The following is a 16165-nucleotide window of genomic DNA, read 5'->3' on the forward strand; positions in this document are numbered from 1 at the left end:
ACATGTGTTGTCCCTGAGAACACACAGACAATATGTGTTAAAATCTACACAACCTGTGTTGTCCCTGAGCACACACACTACATGTGTTAAAATCTACACAACATGTGTTGTCCCTGAGCACACACTACATGTGTTAAAATCTACACAACATGTGTTGTCCCTGAGAACACACAGACAATATGTGTTAAAATCTACACAACCTGTGTTGTCCCTGAGCACACACTACATGTGTTAAAATCTACACAACATGTGTTGTCCCTGAGCACACACTACATGTGTTAAAATCTACACAACCTGTGTTGTCCCTGAGCACACACTACATGTGTTAAAATCTACACAACATGTGTTGTCCCTGAGCACACACTACATGTGTTAAAATCTACACAACCTGTGTTGTCCCTGAGCACACACACTACATGTGTTAAAATCTACACAACATGTGTTGTCCCTGAGCACACACTACATGTGTTAAAATCTACACAACATGTGTTGTCCCTGAGAACACACAGACAATATGTGTTAAAATCTACACAACCTGTGTTGTCCCTGAGCACACACACTACATGTGTTAAAATCTACACAACATGTGTTGTCCCTGAGCACACACTACATGTGTTAAAATCTACACAACATGTGTTGTCCCTGAGAACACACAGACAATATGTGTTAAAATCTACACAACCTGTGTTGTCCCTGAGCACACACTACATGTGTTAAAATCTACACAACATGTGTTGTCCCTGAGCACACACTACATGTGTTAAAATCTACACAACATGTGTTGTCCCTGAGAACACACAGACAATATGTGTTAAAATCTACACAACCTGTGTTGTCCCTGAGCACACACACTACATGTGTTAAAATCTACACAAAATGTGTTGTCCCTGAGCACACACACTACATGTGTTAAAACTGACACAACGTGTCAATTTTTAACACATCTGGTTGTGTTGTTCTCAACACATCATATTATAAAGCGCGACACACACCATCATTGTGCATTGTATGCAGTGTTTATGTTCTCAAACAAACAGGCCTGAGTAAATCAAAGTTATTTATATAGAATGTTTTATCAGTTGCTACAATTTAATTTAATTCAAAGCGCAAACTCTGTCAACTGTTATCTCTTCATGATCTTTTCTCAAAAGCGGCATCGATGTGGTGTTGAAGTGTGAATAATTGAGTTTATAGAGTCATAGAGTTTGAAACATTGTACTTGTGTGCACGTGCGTTCTGTACTCGACTATTGATTAAATGCTTAATAATTTAGTTTCACTTTATATTTAAAATTACATCTGAGTATGTGATTACCTGACACAATTTGTGTGTTAAAATGACTTACACATTTATTGTGTTAAATTTGAACATCTCTTTTTAGAGTGTTCGCTTGGGCCGTGAGATTTGAGCTGAGCGTCACACCGCACCGCTTCCGGAATGTAGCTTTTGGTCGCACTACGCCGCCGTAGCCTATTTATTTGCAAATTTATCTTGAACCCCAAAACTGAAAGCATAACTACCATAGTCGATAACGAGTAGCTGGTAACTGGTAGATCTATAAACTCATCTTTCAGGCATTTGACCGACCAGGTTGACACTTCAGCGTGAGAAACCAGGGGTGTGGGGTGTGAGCGTGTGAAACCATTCAAATGCGTGTATCTCACGGCCAATGCGTGAGAGTTGGCAGCTCTGCATTAAGTAGGCTACAGGATTGTTCTCAGTTTAATGCACATCTTAATGATTGAAAATGACTTATTTTAAAACGTAATTCAAAGACTGAATGTCTAGTTTGGCGGTTAGTGTACCCTGGGCTGTGATTCTATAGTCTGCATTTATTTTAAACAGACAAATAATCAGCAATTAACTTGTACTTAGCCTACACTTTAAAAAAGGTATTGTGACAATAAAGGATATTTTAGCAACCATTTGAAGCCATATATTTCAGTTTCAGACCCTGCAGCAGGCCCCTCATGGCCAGGTGAAAGCAGTGACAGTGAGGTGGCGTAGCACAAAATCCTGGGCCCTATGCATAAGCAGTCCTGATGGGCCCCCATGTTCGATGTTAAAATATATTCCAGACTTTTCAAAGGGCCCTCTCCCTAGACGGGGCCCTGGGTAGTCAGGTCCATTTTTCCCCCCACTACCACGCCCATGGATGTGACAGTGAGACAAGGTGAGCTTTTAGCAGAATTGCCTGTTTTAACACTTAGTAATTAGTAATTAAGTGTTAAGAGGAAATAAGCAAAATAGGTACATTGTTATTGTACACATTTAAACTTTAAAGGGATAGTTCACCCAAAAATGAAAATTCTGTCATCATTTACTCTCCCTTAAGTTGTTCCAAACCTGTATGATTTCCTTTCTTCTGCTAAACACAAAAGAAGATATTTTAAAGAAGGTTGGTAATACTATGGAAGTCAATGGGGTCCATCAGTCGTTTGTTACCGGCTTTCTTCAAAATATCTTCTTTTGTGTTCAGCAGAAGAAAGGAAATCATACAGGTTTGGAACAACTTGAGGGAGAGTAAATGATGACAGAATTTTCATTTTTGGGTGAACTATCCCTTTAAACTAATTACTAATTACAGTTTAAAGTTTAAATGTGTACAATAACAATGTACCCATTTTGCTTATTTCCTCTTGTAGCAGAGGCAGAAATAGAAGATGAGGTTGATATTCATATAAGTGATGAGAGGGAAAGTGAAGAATGTGATGAAGGTAGTCAGGAGCAGGAGGACAGAGCTGAAGAGGAAAGAGAAGAGAATGAGAGACTTAGGGATACTGGTGAGGGATTGTCAGAGGACCCAGGATTATGGCCATCAACTCTTACTGATAAGCACAGGAAAACTATTGTTCAAATGCTAGCCAGTGATGATATAGCCAGTATATATGATTTAGTCCAGGTTTGGACCTGCTAGACCTTTTGTCATCTCAGTAAGTAGTAGTACTTTTGACAATAAAACAAAAATATATATATCAGAGTGTGGCTTATTTTTTTTTACATTTTAAGTGTTTTTATGATAAAAATGCAATAGCCTACCCCACCCATTGGTATCACTATGGTATTTGGTACGGGGGCCCAGCAAGATGGTTTGTACCCAGGGCCCAAAATTTGGTGCCACGCCCCTGGCAGAGTCACTATACTAAAAAACTGGCACCGCTTTCTACAATCCACTCTACTTCTTTCCAAATGGCAACTAACTCTACAGCATACACACTTAGATAGTCAGTTGTTCTTTACTTAGGCGCAGTAACTCCTAAACCGGTTCTACTTGTTTCCTTAGAACCATCTGTAAAGATCTGAATATAGTTCTTTGTAATCGCTATATCTAAGGTATTCTTCTATTATATCATATGTCCTATCATATTGTCTGATCTTCAGTAGCTCTAAATCTACCTTTGGACACTCTAGTGGTTTAATTGGCCATATTTCAGTTTCCTCAAATTCTTTATTGTATATTCTTACATCTTTTGCTATTTGATGTCCTGTCCATCCAAAGCTTTCTCTTTGTACTTTCTCCTTCTCCCAACTCAATTGTAAGACATTTTTTTACTGGGTGATTTTCCCTACGCCCTCTTATATTAATCCAATAGTTGGCTGCTAACCCCAAAGGCATTTCCCCAGCTTCCACCTGAATTGCACATACTGGTGTGGTTATCACAGCTCCTAAATAATATTCTTAGAGCTCGAGCTTGCACTATGTCTAAATTTGCTAACACAGACCTTGATGCTGATCTATATGCAGTGCAGCCATATTCTAATCTTGATCTTATCATTGCGATATACATATATTTCAAGAGGCATCTCATGACATTTATTACTTTGCTGCACTTATAAACGGTATACTATATGTTGCTTTCATGTTGATTTTTTGTCAAAATAAACTCCTAAAGCACTCAACTTTTTCTAAACAATTCCCATACAATTTCAACTGATTTCCTCTTATCTTTTTCCTTGTAAAAAAAACAAGTCTTTTCACTTGAAAATTTAAAACCCCATTTTACACCCCAACTTTCCAATTGATTTATCCCTTCTATACTCAATATTTCTTCCTCTTTTCCATAACGCCCCATCATCAGCAAACAGTGACTTACCCATATCTAATGTTATATTTGAAACAATTCTCGCGAGATCTGGCAACAGTGATCTCCGTTAACTTTCAAGTCGCACGTTGCCGGTAGTCATGTCTAAATAATCAAATCAAATTTACCAAAAATAGCTGCAAACACCTGTATAGTGAAGCTGTCTATCCGCTTAAGCCATTCAAATGTATTGACAGCGCTGGTTTGTTTAGAACTATTGAGAGCTCCATGAACCATACGACCGCCGCGCCGTACACCGCGCGATGAAAGCATGTCACAACTCTGTTTTTCAACTGCTCTGGCTTCAACTGTTATGCCACATTGTGCGCCAAAATGGCATTCATTGTTTGAATTTCGTATTAAAACTTAAAAAATATTGAATAAAAGCTTAGACTTTGTTTCATAGGTTTGGCAATTTTGCGTGAGATTTACTTGGGCAGAGTGAGAGCGTGAGACAGAGCCTGAAAGCGTGTCACGCCAAATGCGTGAGAGTTGGCAACCCTGAATGTGAAAGAAAATAAACTAAACACCTTTAATCACTGTTGACACTGTTGCTTACATTATGAAATATCATACATCTTTTTTCAAGTTATTTTGGCCAAAACGACGTGTAACCAAATTCAAGGTTAGTTTGGCTAAAAGTGGGTTACGCATAGCCGTACTATATCAGGTCTATACAGAGACGGCGAAATGACGCCTATTTGCTGGGACCCCACCTGCAGGGCCGGATTAACATAAGGGCTAGGAGCACGGAGGGGGCCCATGATTGGCTGAGGAAATGATTGACAATCGATCAGGAGCACCTAAACCAGTCCCTCCAGAAAAACACGATTATGCGATCGCATGATTTAATGCATAATCAGCCAAAGTCCGCATATTTATGCGGGGGCCGCATTTTTTCAAATACGCCGCACATTCGCCGCGTAGATTGCCTATTTCCGTGTGCAAAATATGCGGGGCTAGCATGATTTCATAATCCCCACATTTTCGTTGCAAAAAAGTCATATATATTAGCAGAAAGTTGAAAAATGTTTGTTTACTTCACACAAGAGTCGCCATTTCCCCCTATTGCCATGGGAACGTTTTGAAGTGACGTAATTACCCGACGTGAACGTCATCGAAAAGCTGCAAACCCTGTGGTGAAACCATAGATATCGGTGAAACCATGATGAAACATGCAAATTCCCCTTTTCTCAACAAAAATAACAGCAAAAGACAGCGCAAAGCAGTTTCCTAGTGTGTTGACCAATTTCAAAAAACAGCATCATGAAGCTTCGAAGTGTTATGAATCAGTGAGTCGATTCAGCGGTTTGGATCGCCAAAGTCCCGTATTTCAGCAGTTTGACACGCGATACGAATCATGAATCGACTCGCTGATTCATAACGCTTCGAAGCTTCATGATGCTATTTTTTGAAATCGGTCATCACTATATAAGTCGTTATTTAGGTTTTTTTTGCGCACAAAAACTATTCTTGTCGCTTAAAAAAGTTATTGTAGAACCACTGTAGTGAGATGGACTTTGTAACGACGTCTTTAGTACCTTTTATGGGTCTTGAGAGTGCACAGTGCATTGTGTCAATGGAGGCCTTTCTAAGCCATCGGATTTCAACTGAAATATCTTCATTTGCGTTCCGAAGATAAACGGAGGTCTTACGGGTGTCTAACGACATGAGGGGAAGTCATTAATGACAGAATTTTCATTTTTGGGTGAACTAACCCTTTAAGCACTTTGAGTATTGGAAGCACTCAAATGTCTGTTTTGTATAGCTACCTCTGTAAAACAGGAAGTTATTTATTCATTTTTTCAGAAGTTGTAGCATATTCCTTTTGTAAAGCTACAGAACTTAACTCAATTTTTGTAACTCAATTTGACTCAATGTTTTGTAAACATAATCAAGGATTTTTGCCCGCAATAATCACAAAAAACAGCCGCATTTTTCTGGAAGGACTGCTAAACCTTTCCTAGTGGGCCGCTCGCCAAACCCCACCACACCCCCACATATTAAGCGCTGTTATTAAGCTACTGGAGTGCTGAAGTGTTGAGGTAAACTATAGGCTGCCTACACAATGGCCATATGAGGTCTCCAAGGTCCGGACCTCTGTATTTTTCCGAGGTGTACATGTTGTGAAATAATTGACTAATAGAGTATTAACACTACTTTAGTGCTGCAAGGATATCTTCTCATCTGAGCTGGCCTGCCTGCGGTCTGTCACCGACTCACCGATCGTCAATGTCAAAATATTTGAGATGACCAATCAAATTAAAGTAGGCGCCTTTATGTACACAGAAGCTGCTGCATGAGTCGCGTGACGCTTCAGTAAAATGGTGCGAGATATAACTAAACATTTCATATTTGACAGCTGTTTTAGGATAGAAATGTTAAACAATGAAAAGACTATCAGTCAGAGCTCAGCTTTAGGAGGGAAAAAGAAAGAGTGAAAGAGTGATGGAAATGATGAGATTCATTAAATGAGGAGAGAGCAGGTATGACAGATAATCTACTGCCCACTAACATGGTTTTGAAAGCTATTAATTTTTTTACTTTTTTAGCCTTTAAACATCTTAAAATGTACATAATATAGATCAGAGAAATCAAAATTTCCCCCCCAAATAGCTTAAATTTGGGACCTTACAGGTTTTAAAACTCCTTAAGGCAGTTGCATGTTCAAAAGTTGTTGTCGTTTCCGGAAACCTTTTTCGTTTGACCTCATATCTGGAGTTAATGCATTTATGATGTTAATGTCTTGCAGCCTGGGATATTTATATATAGCCTAGGCCTACTTAATATTAAAATTGAATATTCAGACAGTATATACTCATTGTATCTCTTTGCTTTGAAGATTTTGTTAAAAAAAAAAAAAAAAAAATATTTATTTCTGTGGTAGAAAACGTGGCACTGTGGGGGCCCTTGGGTTTGTTATAGCCCCAAGGCCCTATGTGTTCTTAATCCGGGCCACCTGGGGAATGTCACATTTCACTTCCATTCTTTTGGGGTAAATCAAGAAAAAAGTAGGCTATACACTGTATTAATGAAACAAAACCACATAATTGTACTAGACGTGTGAAATTAATGTGGGAAAAATACTCTGAACACCAAGTGGATTTACACAAACTGAGAAAGTCACAAAGCTGTTGTGCCTCGCTCTTCCCTACTATATATTCAGTTTATGTTGAGCATGTTGTGCTTGAGCCATGAACATGTTACAATTTTCTGCATTTTAGCCGATAGTCTTTCGTGTCTATAGCTATTCGAAAACGTACAATGATGCAATTTCTTCTTTCACAAGACAACATTTGTTCACAAGACAACAGAGCTTACCAAAAATGAATTAATGTGAGAGAAAGAGAGAATAATAAGATAAAACTGTCTGGGACCTGTCGCACGCGTCGCGTTGCTCCGCTCGCGTCGACTGATGAAAGTGAAACAGCTGATCAGGTTGACTCGTGCAGAGAGGTTGACCGCTCACAAAGCTCACTGTTTTCGGTAAGTACAAGACTACAAGACAGATTTTTTCCCTTTTATTTGTTCTCTAATGGTTCACTATAGTTACTTGTTGACAATAGCCTAAATGCGCAATATAAATTTAATAACCAAAGGACATACCGTCATCAACAACCGCCATCTACAGTAGGCTATAGGCTAAATTATAAAAAGTAAAAATATGTATGAAGACATAAAGAAACACAAATTTAAATATAATGTTTAATAGGCTAGCCTATTTATTTTCATAAATCTGTATAAACTAGCCTAGCATTCAAAACGAAAATGAAACAAAAAACTGTCGCTTCAGTAGCCTAGCTAATGCATGTCCCTCTGCTCAGTTTTTGGGTTGCTTAATATTATGGAAAGCCTATATATATATATAATTTATTTTTATACTGCTCTCGGAGCATATGGGAAACTGCACACCGGTAGGCTATAGGCTATACGCATCAGCCATCAGATTCATCCGCACAAAACAGCATAGCTGGTAATTTCCAAAACAAAGTTCCTATCCAAATTACTTGAAAGTTTATTTTTTTCAACCAATAGAATGCCAAACGTTACATGGTGTAGACTTAATTATACACATTGATCCCTGCAGCATATGGCATCAATCATCAATTGGCTGTTATGATTATTACAGTAATCTCTTTATTGTTGTTCATTTAATTGCTGTTTAATGTTCACCAAGACTTGCCTTTCCATTTAAGTACAATGCCATTGATTTCTGTGGTTTGTATGTTAAGTTCTCTGACAAATGTTCTTGGAAATAAGGCATAAAAACAAATGCTCTTTTTGGATGGGAGAGGAAGCTTTGAGTTTTGAAACTTACAGTAGCCTAAGTTTTACAGTATGTCAAAATATCAGGAAAAACCTGATTCTCAATTTCATGACCCCTTTAATTAATCTGATGATCTGGTTTGTTTTACTTTATTTACTTAGAGCCTTTCAGCTGCTGATTGGAGGTTCTCTCACAGCCATGTCACAGGAGGAGCCAATGGATATTGACGAAAATGTAAGTAACTTTAGAATTCATTCATGAATCACAAATAACCTAAGACATTACAGATTATATAAATATATACTGTATATCTTATGAACAAAGCATCATAAAAGTTGTATATTTAGTTTGGAAAGCTGTAATTGTTTATACAACAGACAGATATTAATCAAACTGTAAAATGATTAAGCATTTATAAGGTCCATCCCATATTGTGTTCTGAGGTGCATGATGAAGTGTCCTGTCCGGTTAAAGTGTGGTCAATGGGATAGAAGTTTTGCGGCAGTTTGGTGTTAGAAGTAATTTATCAATAAGTGGAAATTATTCTCACATACAAAACATGCATTTATGGGTGGTGTTGTTTAAAATATTTTACACTTGCCTTCAATTTTAAGATTTGTACATATGATATTTGAACTAGGATTCAAAAGTACACATACTGGGAAGCAAAATTAAATAAGAAATATTGTGCATTATTCTGCTGTACAATATTCTGTGTCTAGAGTCCTAAAGTGAGGACTTTGGACACCACAAGGCTAAACTGCTCCTTATCTCTGTGTTTGGAAGCTCATTTTGTGAATCAGAGGCTGTTGTCTGTTTTCCTTATCATGCCACACCTGCTACACAGATTATATGGCGTCATTTTCACAAAAGGCTGACATTTATATTGATATATAATACGGATCTCATTAAATGCAAAAACCCTTCGACTGTGTTGTATTTAATATTTGGTAATCACGTTGACTAAATTACATATGTAGTCACATAGACATATTAAGCACTTTCGGGCACTATTACTATTACTAAGTACAATAGCCTAATCAGGGAACTTAACTATCAAATTAAAAATATTTATTTTTTTGTCTTTTGGAATTTACATTCAAAATCCATTTGGCTTGTATGGACCACACATTGACCCAACGACAGAATTAAACAGCTTCTGTAAAATTCACTTAATTTATTAGAATTTAGTTTCATTTAGCTTGATTCTAGCTCCACGTTTAGGTCCAGATTTCAAAGAGAGCAAATTAGCAGAGCAAATTAGCATGAGAGCGCAATTCCAAAAAAAAGCGCAGATGGGAGTGTAAAGTTCAGCGCGTTAGTAACAATTGAGCGTGTTTAAACATAAACACGCTCAATGTCGCTTAACAAAACTCACTTCGCACAAACAATACTTTCAGTAACTCAGTAACTCCACCACGCCCCTCCTGGCACAGCGTTATCTACTGATGACACACAAATGAAAGAATACAGATACAGACGGATCATTTCCATAATGACCAACACAATCTACCCGTTAGCGTCTGGTTTAAGACGTGCTTTTTTGTGTGGTAAATAATGGCGCAAATACCAGTAAATTGACAAGCGCAAACCTTAGTAAATCACCTTACATGAGTAATTTAAATACTCTCCTCCCATACATTTTTCGTCTGAAAAGGAAACTCCTACAAATGCATATGCAATAGGTTCAGCCGCAAAAATAACCCTGTCCAAGCCTTTTCAGTGCTAATTTATCACAGCGTGTCTTTAGTATATCCTGACAGTAGCTTTTTAACGCCAAAAGAGGGTTTGTGCTAACGCAAGATGTTAGTAAATCTGGCCACATACTAGAAAAGCGTATGTGAGTCTGCATCTCATCAGTTTTCGGCAACAGCGCCTCTACTAATAATAGCGGAACTGTACGTATATCTGCTTCAACAATAGCACCGTTATTACCTCACTAGAAGTGAGAAATGCCATGTAGCTTTTAAGTATTTTAGAGATAAAATCGTCAGAGCAGCGCTGACAACAACAGTGTCCGTACTGAATCTGTGTGTGTTTGAGTGGGAAAGAGAGCGGGAGAAAGAGTATGTGCTTTCAGTACATAATAAAATGTAATTTTGTGGCAAAAAACTTTGTTTTTATCTTATTGTTTACTATATTTATTTGCTTGGTCACATGCATTCATATTGTGAAGGAGGTCATTCGTCACATCCAGTCAGAAGAGACAAAGATGATGATATCTGCCAGTAACCCGTTCTTTGGACCAAATAAATTTACAGACACAATTAAAAGAGGGGTAGAAGAAGCAAGAATGGAAATCCAATTCAATGACAAATCAAGTCAAATGAATAAAGACAACAACTTTTCTCCACAAAGCAGGTCTTCCAGCTCACAAAGGACCTTCCAGCTCAACTTGAGATGGACACGGTTCATTGGGATCTGATGAAACTTTCCTATAAGGAGCAATTATCACAGCTTGAAACAAAGTACGGAGTGTCATTTCATGAAGACAAACCGCAGAACAATGTAACCATTAAAGTTCAAGCTCGATCCAAAGGAAATCAACATGTTAATCTTGAAAGTCATGCCATCAGAGCTTTAACACAACTCTACCAGAAACTTGCCTCAGCCGCTGTCACCTGTGAACTCCAAAACCCTACAGAATCAACTCTTGTGGCATCAACACTAGTGAAACTTCAGCAGCAGCATCATTGTGTTGTTGCAGCAGATGTTTTGAGTCGCTGGAGGCTCGTTGGACTGCCAGAACATCTCGGTCCTGCCATTGCTGCCATTGAGAAGTCACTTCAGAAGAGTGTGTTTGATGACAAGAAGAAGAAAGCGATTGGTTACTCAGAGGACATTCATCACGCAAGAGGAATCAAAAGGCATCAGACGCCTGATTATGGATCAGGAGCAGTGGGAGGATCAGAATGGGACGAGAGAGTGAATCTTAGAAGGAGAAGTGAAGCAGACACTGGATTCAATGAAGAATCAAAAGACAGTTCTAGACATGAGAGTAAAGACGCTCAAGCTGAAGAGGAGATGTGTGCTATCTGTATGGACAGCTTCACCGACAAGAAAAAACTGAAATGTGGACATGAATTCTGTCAAGATTGTATAAGCGCGTCAGAGAAGAGTCTGGGATCCATCTGTCCTGTGTGTAAGGAAGTGTATGGGATATTGGAGGGAAACCAACCGGATGGAACAATGACTGTAATAAAGAGCAGATCGGGACTCCCTGGATATCCAGATTGTGGCACTATTGAAATCAACTACAACTTACCAAGTGGTATTCAAACGGTAAGAATACGTCAAACTGAATTGTGATTGACCTGTGATTAATAAAAAAATCACAATCACAATGTACAAAATATGACAAGCACTTTGCAGAAGGTCTGCAGAAATCATTCCTCTAGGCTAGGGGTGTCCAAACCTGCTCCTGGAGGGCCACTGTCCTGCAGAGTTCAGCTCCAGCTTGCCTCAACACACATGCCTAGAAGTATCTATTATGCCTAATAAGACATTGCTTAGCTGGTTCAGGTGAGTTTGGTTGGAGTTGGAGTTAAACTCTGCAGGACAGCGTCCCTCCAGGAGCATGATTGGACACCCCTGATGTAGAGGAAGCACTTTGAAAACACAAACACACTATACAGTACAAAGTATAAGTAACTTCTACACTTCTCTTTTCTCACAATTAGCTGTTATTTATAAACCACACATCCTCTGATATATGTGACCTCCTTGTAGATCATTTTCTATATGTACAGAGTTTTTTTTTTAATGTTGTGGTACAGTAATACATCTAAAATCAATTTTAGAAGGAGCATCCAAACCCGGGAAAGCCTTATCATGGAGCAATTCGCCATGCAAACTTGCCAGACAATAGTGAAGGAAATGAAGTGCTTGCACTGCTGAAGAGAGCTTTTGATCAAAAACTGATCTTTACTGTCGGGAGATCTACAACTACGGGTGCAGATAATGTGGTCACCTGGAATGATATTCATCATAAGACCAGTAAATACGGTGGGCCCCAAAGGTACCAATTCATGTAAACTCATTCAATTGTCCACCATGTCCAGCAAAACATTTCATATTTACTTGAATTTTATGTTGAACAGCAGTATTTTTGAACTTGCATTTCTATTATTGTTTTCTGTCCACAGTTATGGCTATCCAGACCCTGGCTACCTGAAGAGAGTGAAAGATGAGTTAAAGGCCAAAGGCATTGAATGACGATTTGATGTATATGTTCCCAAATGCACATCTAAGCCTAGTATTTATGTTTTTTAATGTTATGTTGCTTTTCCTTTTAAAATGTTTGCTTTTTCACAGTAAATATCTCCACGTTTTTAGCTCTTGATTTCAGAAAGAAAAAGACAATTGCATCTCAGATTCCAATGATAAATATTGATTTTTGTTTTGAACTTGATTTAGAGAAATTATTTAGAGTTCTAACTTTTGTAAATATTTTTTGTAAGACATTGTAAACATAGTCACAAAAAAAACAAAGTTTTAATAATTTACACGTTTTTGGAGAAGATACATTGGACAAATCAATTGGGTAAACAGTAAATGTTTTGATTTTACTCAAATCAAAAAAGTTTTTTTAAAGTGTATCTGGCCCAACTAACGCCGGTGGGAGCGACCACCTGTACCCTGGCTCGGTATGTGGATTATGGCTGCATGGCTCTCTCTATGTTGTCAGTGAGGTATGAATGGATGAAGGCAACGGTGCCATTTGGTCGCAGCCCCCAGCCCACTCCTATCCTTCTTGTGTCATCAGCCCTCATCCCTGAGTACCACATTTACATTTACATTTACATTTATGCATTTGGCAGACGCTTTTATCCAAAGCGACTTACAGTGCCTTTATTACAGAGACAATCCCCCTGGAGCAACATGGAGTAAAGTGCCTTGCTCAAGGACACACTGGTGGTGACCGCTGGGATCGAACCAGCAACCATCAGCTTACACACGCCCGCCATGGGCCGAGAGCCAGAGCTCATGCCAGACATTGACCCAGAGCCCACCCTCAATAATAATAGACTTTCATGTCGAGCCATTTCTCACCATATTTTCCATCTTTGAACTTCATCCTCTGTTGGTCCTGTCTGGCTGGACTGATGTCCAGCCTTCAAACTCTTTCAGGCCGTATACCAACCCTCATCATGACGAACCCTCATCAACCCTCATTTAGCTCAGTCAACATAATTTGTACCATAATATTGATTACTAAATAAAATATTTTGGTTACACTCTATTTAAAGTTGTCATTGTTACAGAGTAATTATATATTTAAGTACTGGGTAATATTAATTAAGTACATGTAGGGTTAGGGATAGGATTAGGAATTGGTTTAGATTTGCATGTAATTATGCATAATTTATTATTACTAAGTAGGCTACATGTAACTTGTAGGACAAGTAACAAGAATTTATTTAAAAAATAATGTTATAAAATGATTATAGTCAAATTTGTACTATTGAAGTGAATGGGGTCTTTATAAAGTGAATATGATTTTAGTGCGATGAAACCTCTTGTTCTACACAATTTTTGTGTTATAGAATTGCTTACTGATGGGTTTACTTGAAACCTCATCATCATGGCAACAAACTTGTAATATTGGATAAAACTTTACACAGAAAAGGTTGCGTGATTTTTACCCCACACTGAAATCATGTTAACGTGTTTGTCCTGTGGCTATAACATTTTAATGTATTTTTACGTTTATAGATTGGTTCTATTACTTCTATTGTAAATACAAGCCTTACTGTAACAGTGAGGGTGTTTTCTTTTTCTCTCCAATAAACAAGATGTTAACTAATTATTTCTTGAACCCTGTACTTTCCTTTTAACTCTAAAAAAAAAGAGTACAAAATTGTACCTTTTAAGGTACAAGTGGCCGTCACTGGGGTGGTACCCTTAAGGGTACATTTTTGTACCTCTAAGTCAGGGGTAGGCAAGTTCGGTCCTAGAGAGCTGATGTCCTGCAGAGTTTAGCGCCAACCCTACTAAGCCACCACAGTATAAAACGCATGTCTCCCAGCATGCATTGCAGATTCATATGCTGATTCTTGATATCTGTGTGCATCTAAACTTTTTTTCCCCTAGAATGTATTTAAAAATCTAAATTCAGAATGCCTGATCTGTGGCAAGAAAGCATTGTTGGTGAATATAATTTATTAATAGTTTTAGTCAGTGATGAGTTCAGTCAAACATCTTTATTTATGACAATTTTTGTTTATGGCTTCTTTTGATTTGAACAGATTATGTGTTTTGTTAACACTGTAACAAAAAGCACAAACTCAAATAAAAAAGCCAAGAGTTAAACTGCCCAACTAAAGGAAACACAGATTGCCATAATTTTCAATAAAACCAACATCTAAACCTCTGATAATTCTCAATAAGAGTTTCTATAGATGTCTTTCAGGGTTGGAGCCAAACTCTGCAGGACATCGGCTCACTAGGACCGAACTTGCCTGCTAATGGTTAATTGTAGGGGAAATTGTACCCTAAGGACCAATTGTGTACTTTTAAAGGTACAGTTATGCGTTTTGTTCCCCAAGGAACAAAATTGTACCTCCACTGTACCTTTTTTTCTGAGAGTGTACGGTGTTGCCTCCAGGCAACCTAGTCTATTTTAGTTTATTTGTAATAAAATGAAACACCAATTTATTGTTCAAACTTATTTCAGGGAAGAAGAACTCAAATACTAATCAATGAAAGTGGAAAATAGTGGTCACATGACCCACAGGGGTCCATTTTGTGTCCTGTTCCAGCACATGTGCACAGGTCACATGGCTCCATATTTTCTCCAATGAAAAGTGCATTTTTCACTAATTTCCATCCAATTAATCACCCACAAAGAAATCACTGGAGTCACCTTCACTGGTAAGTAAAGAAGTATTTTCAAGACCTTTACATTATATATCATCAAATGTTTTAGAGTCAAAAACAAAAAACTGTGTATTGCCTCAAGGCAACATTGTACCATAATGGAATCGCATAAGGCCATACCACACACAGAGAAAGAGCTAGAATTCTCTAAATATATTTGCGTTTTTGCATGATTTTGTAATGCACTTAGAAGAATAGTAATTCACATACTATAATTGCACATATTATTATTATTATTATTATTATTTTCTATAGCACTTAAAAAAGCTATAAAAAACAACTGCCAGTTGAGGATGAGGTGTCATACTGTGATGAGGGTCATAGTGACAATCCGGCAGGGAGAGAGTGAGGTAGAGGGTGAGATTGAAGATGGAGAGGAGGATGAAGATGGATATGATATCTTGATATGATGTTTTAGTAGCCTAATACTTATGTTCCACGATGGTACAATGTTGTCAGAGAGCAACAGCTGAATTTGAAATGTTACTTTTTATCAAATATGAAATTTGTAATGCATGAAAAACTGGATAAATGTGTTTGTTCATGTGTCTGCTTAAAGAAATTTGTTTTCAATAAATATATTTATTTTTTCTACTGGTAGCCTACAATGTTGCCTTGAGGCAGCAAACTTAAAAAAAAAAAAATAATAATGAAATGTTTTATTGCTATTATTATAGTGTCCTATTTTAAGCAGGAAAAACACCATAAATAATTTTTACTCATTGAAATCATATAGCGTACCATCAGTGATGCCAGTAACGCGTTACTTAGTACCTTGCTTGCAAATAGCCAATTTGGCTGACAGCCTCCAATATAGGCGACGGCGGGCGCCAAAAAAACCTCAGAATCTTTCTTCTTCACCTGGAGTCTGATGATAACTCGCCGTAGATTGACGCAATCAGAGTGGACAACGTGGAAAATATCCCCTCTCGCATTC

At 37.9% G+C, this 16165-nt stretch overlaps 1 protein-coding gene across 1 annotated transcript; it reads left to right on the top strand.

The window, feature by feature from the left end:
- The first annotated feature begins 7493 nt into the window (after window positions 1-7493).
- On the top strand, window positions 7494-14153 carry LOC307143246 (E3 ubiquitin-protein ligase DTX3L-like). Its single transcript, XM_079844623.1, has 5 exons — window positions 7494-7568; window positions 8511-8583; window positions 10711-11631; window positions 12150-12367; window positions 12495-14153. Exons 1-5 carry the CDS (start codon window positions 7498-7500, stop codon window positions 12562-12564), a joined length of 1353 nt encoding a protein of 450 aa, XP_079700749.1. The 5' UTR covers window positions 7494-7497; the 3' UTR covers window positions 12565-14153.
- Window positions 14154-16165: the final 2012 nt, after the last annotated feature.

Source organism: Gobio gobio (genome assembly GCF_949357685.1).
Source record: "Gobio gobio genome assembly, chromosome: 19".
Classification (NCBI taxonomy): Eukaryota; Metazoa; Chordata; class Actinopteri; order Cypriniformes; family Gobionidae; genus Gobio; species Gobio gobio.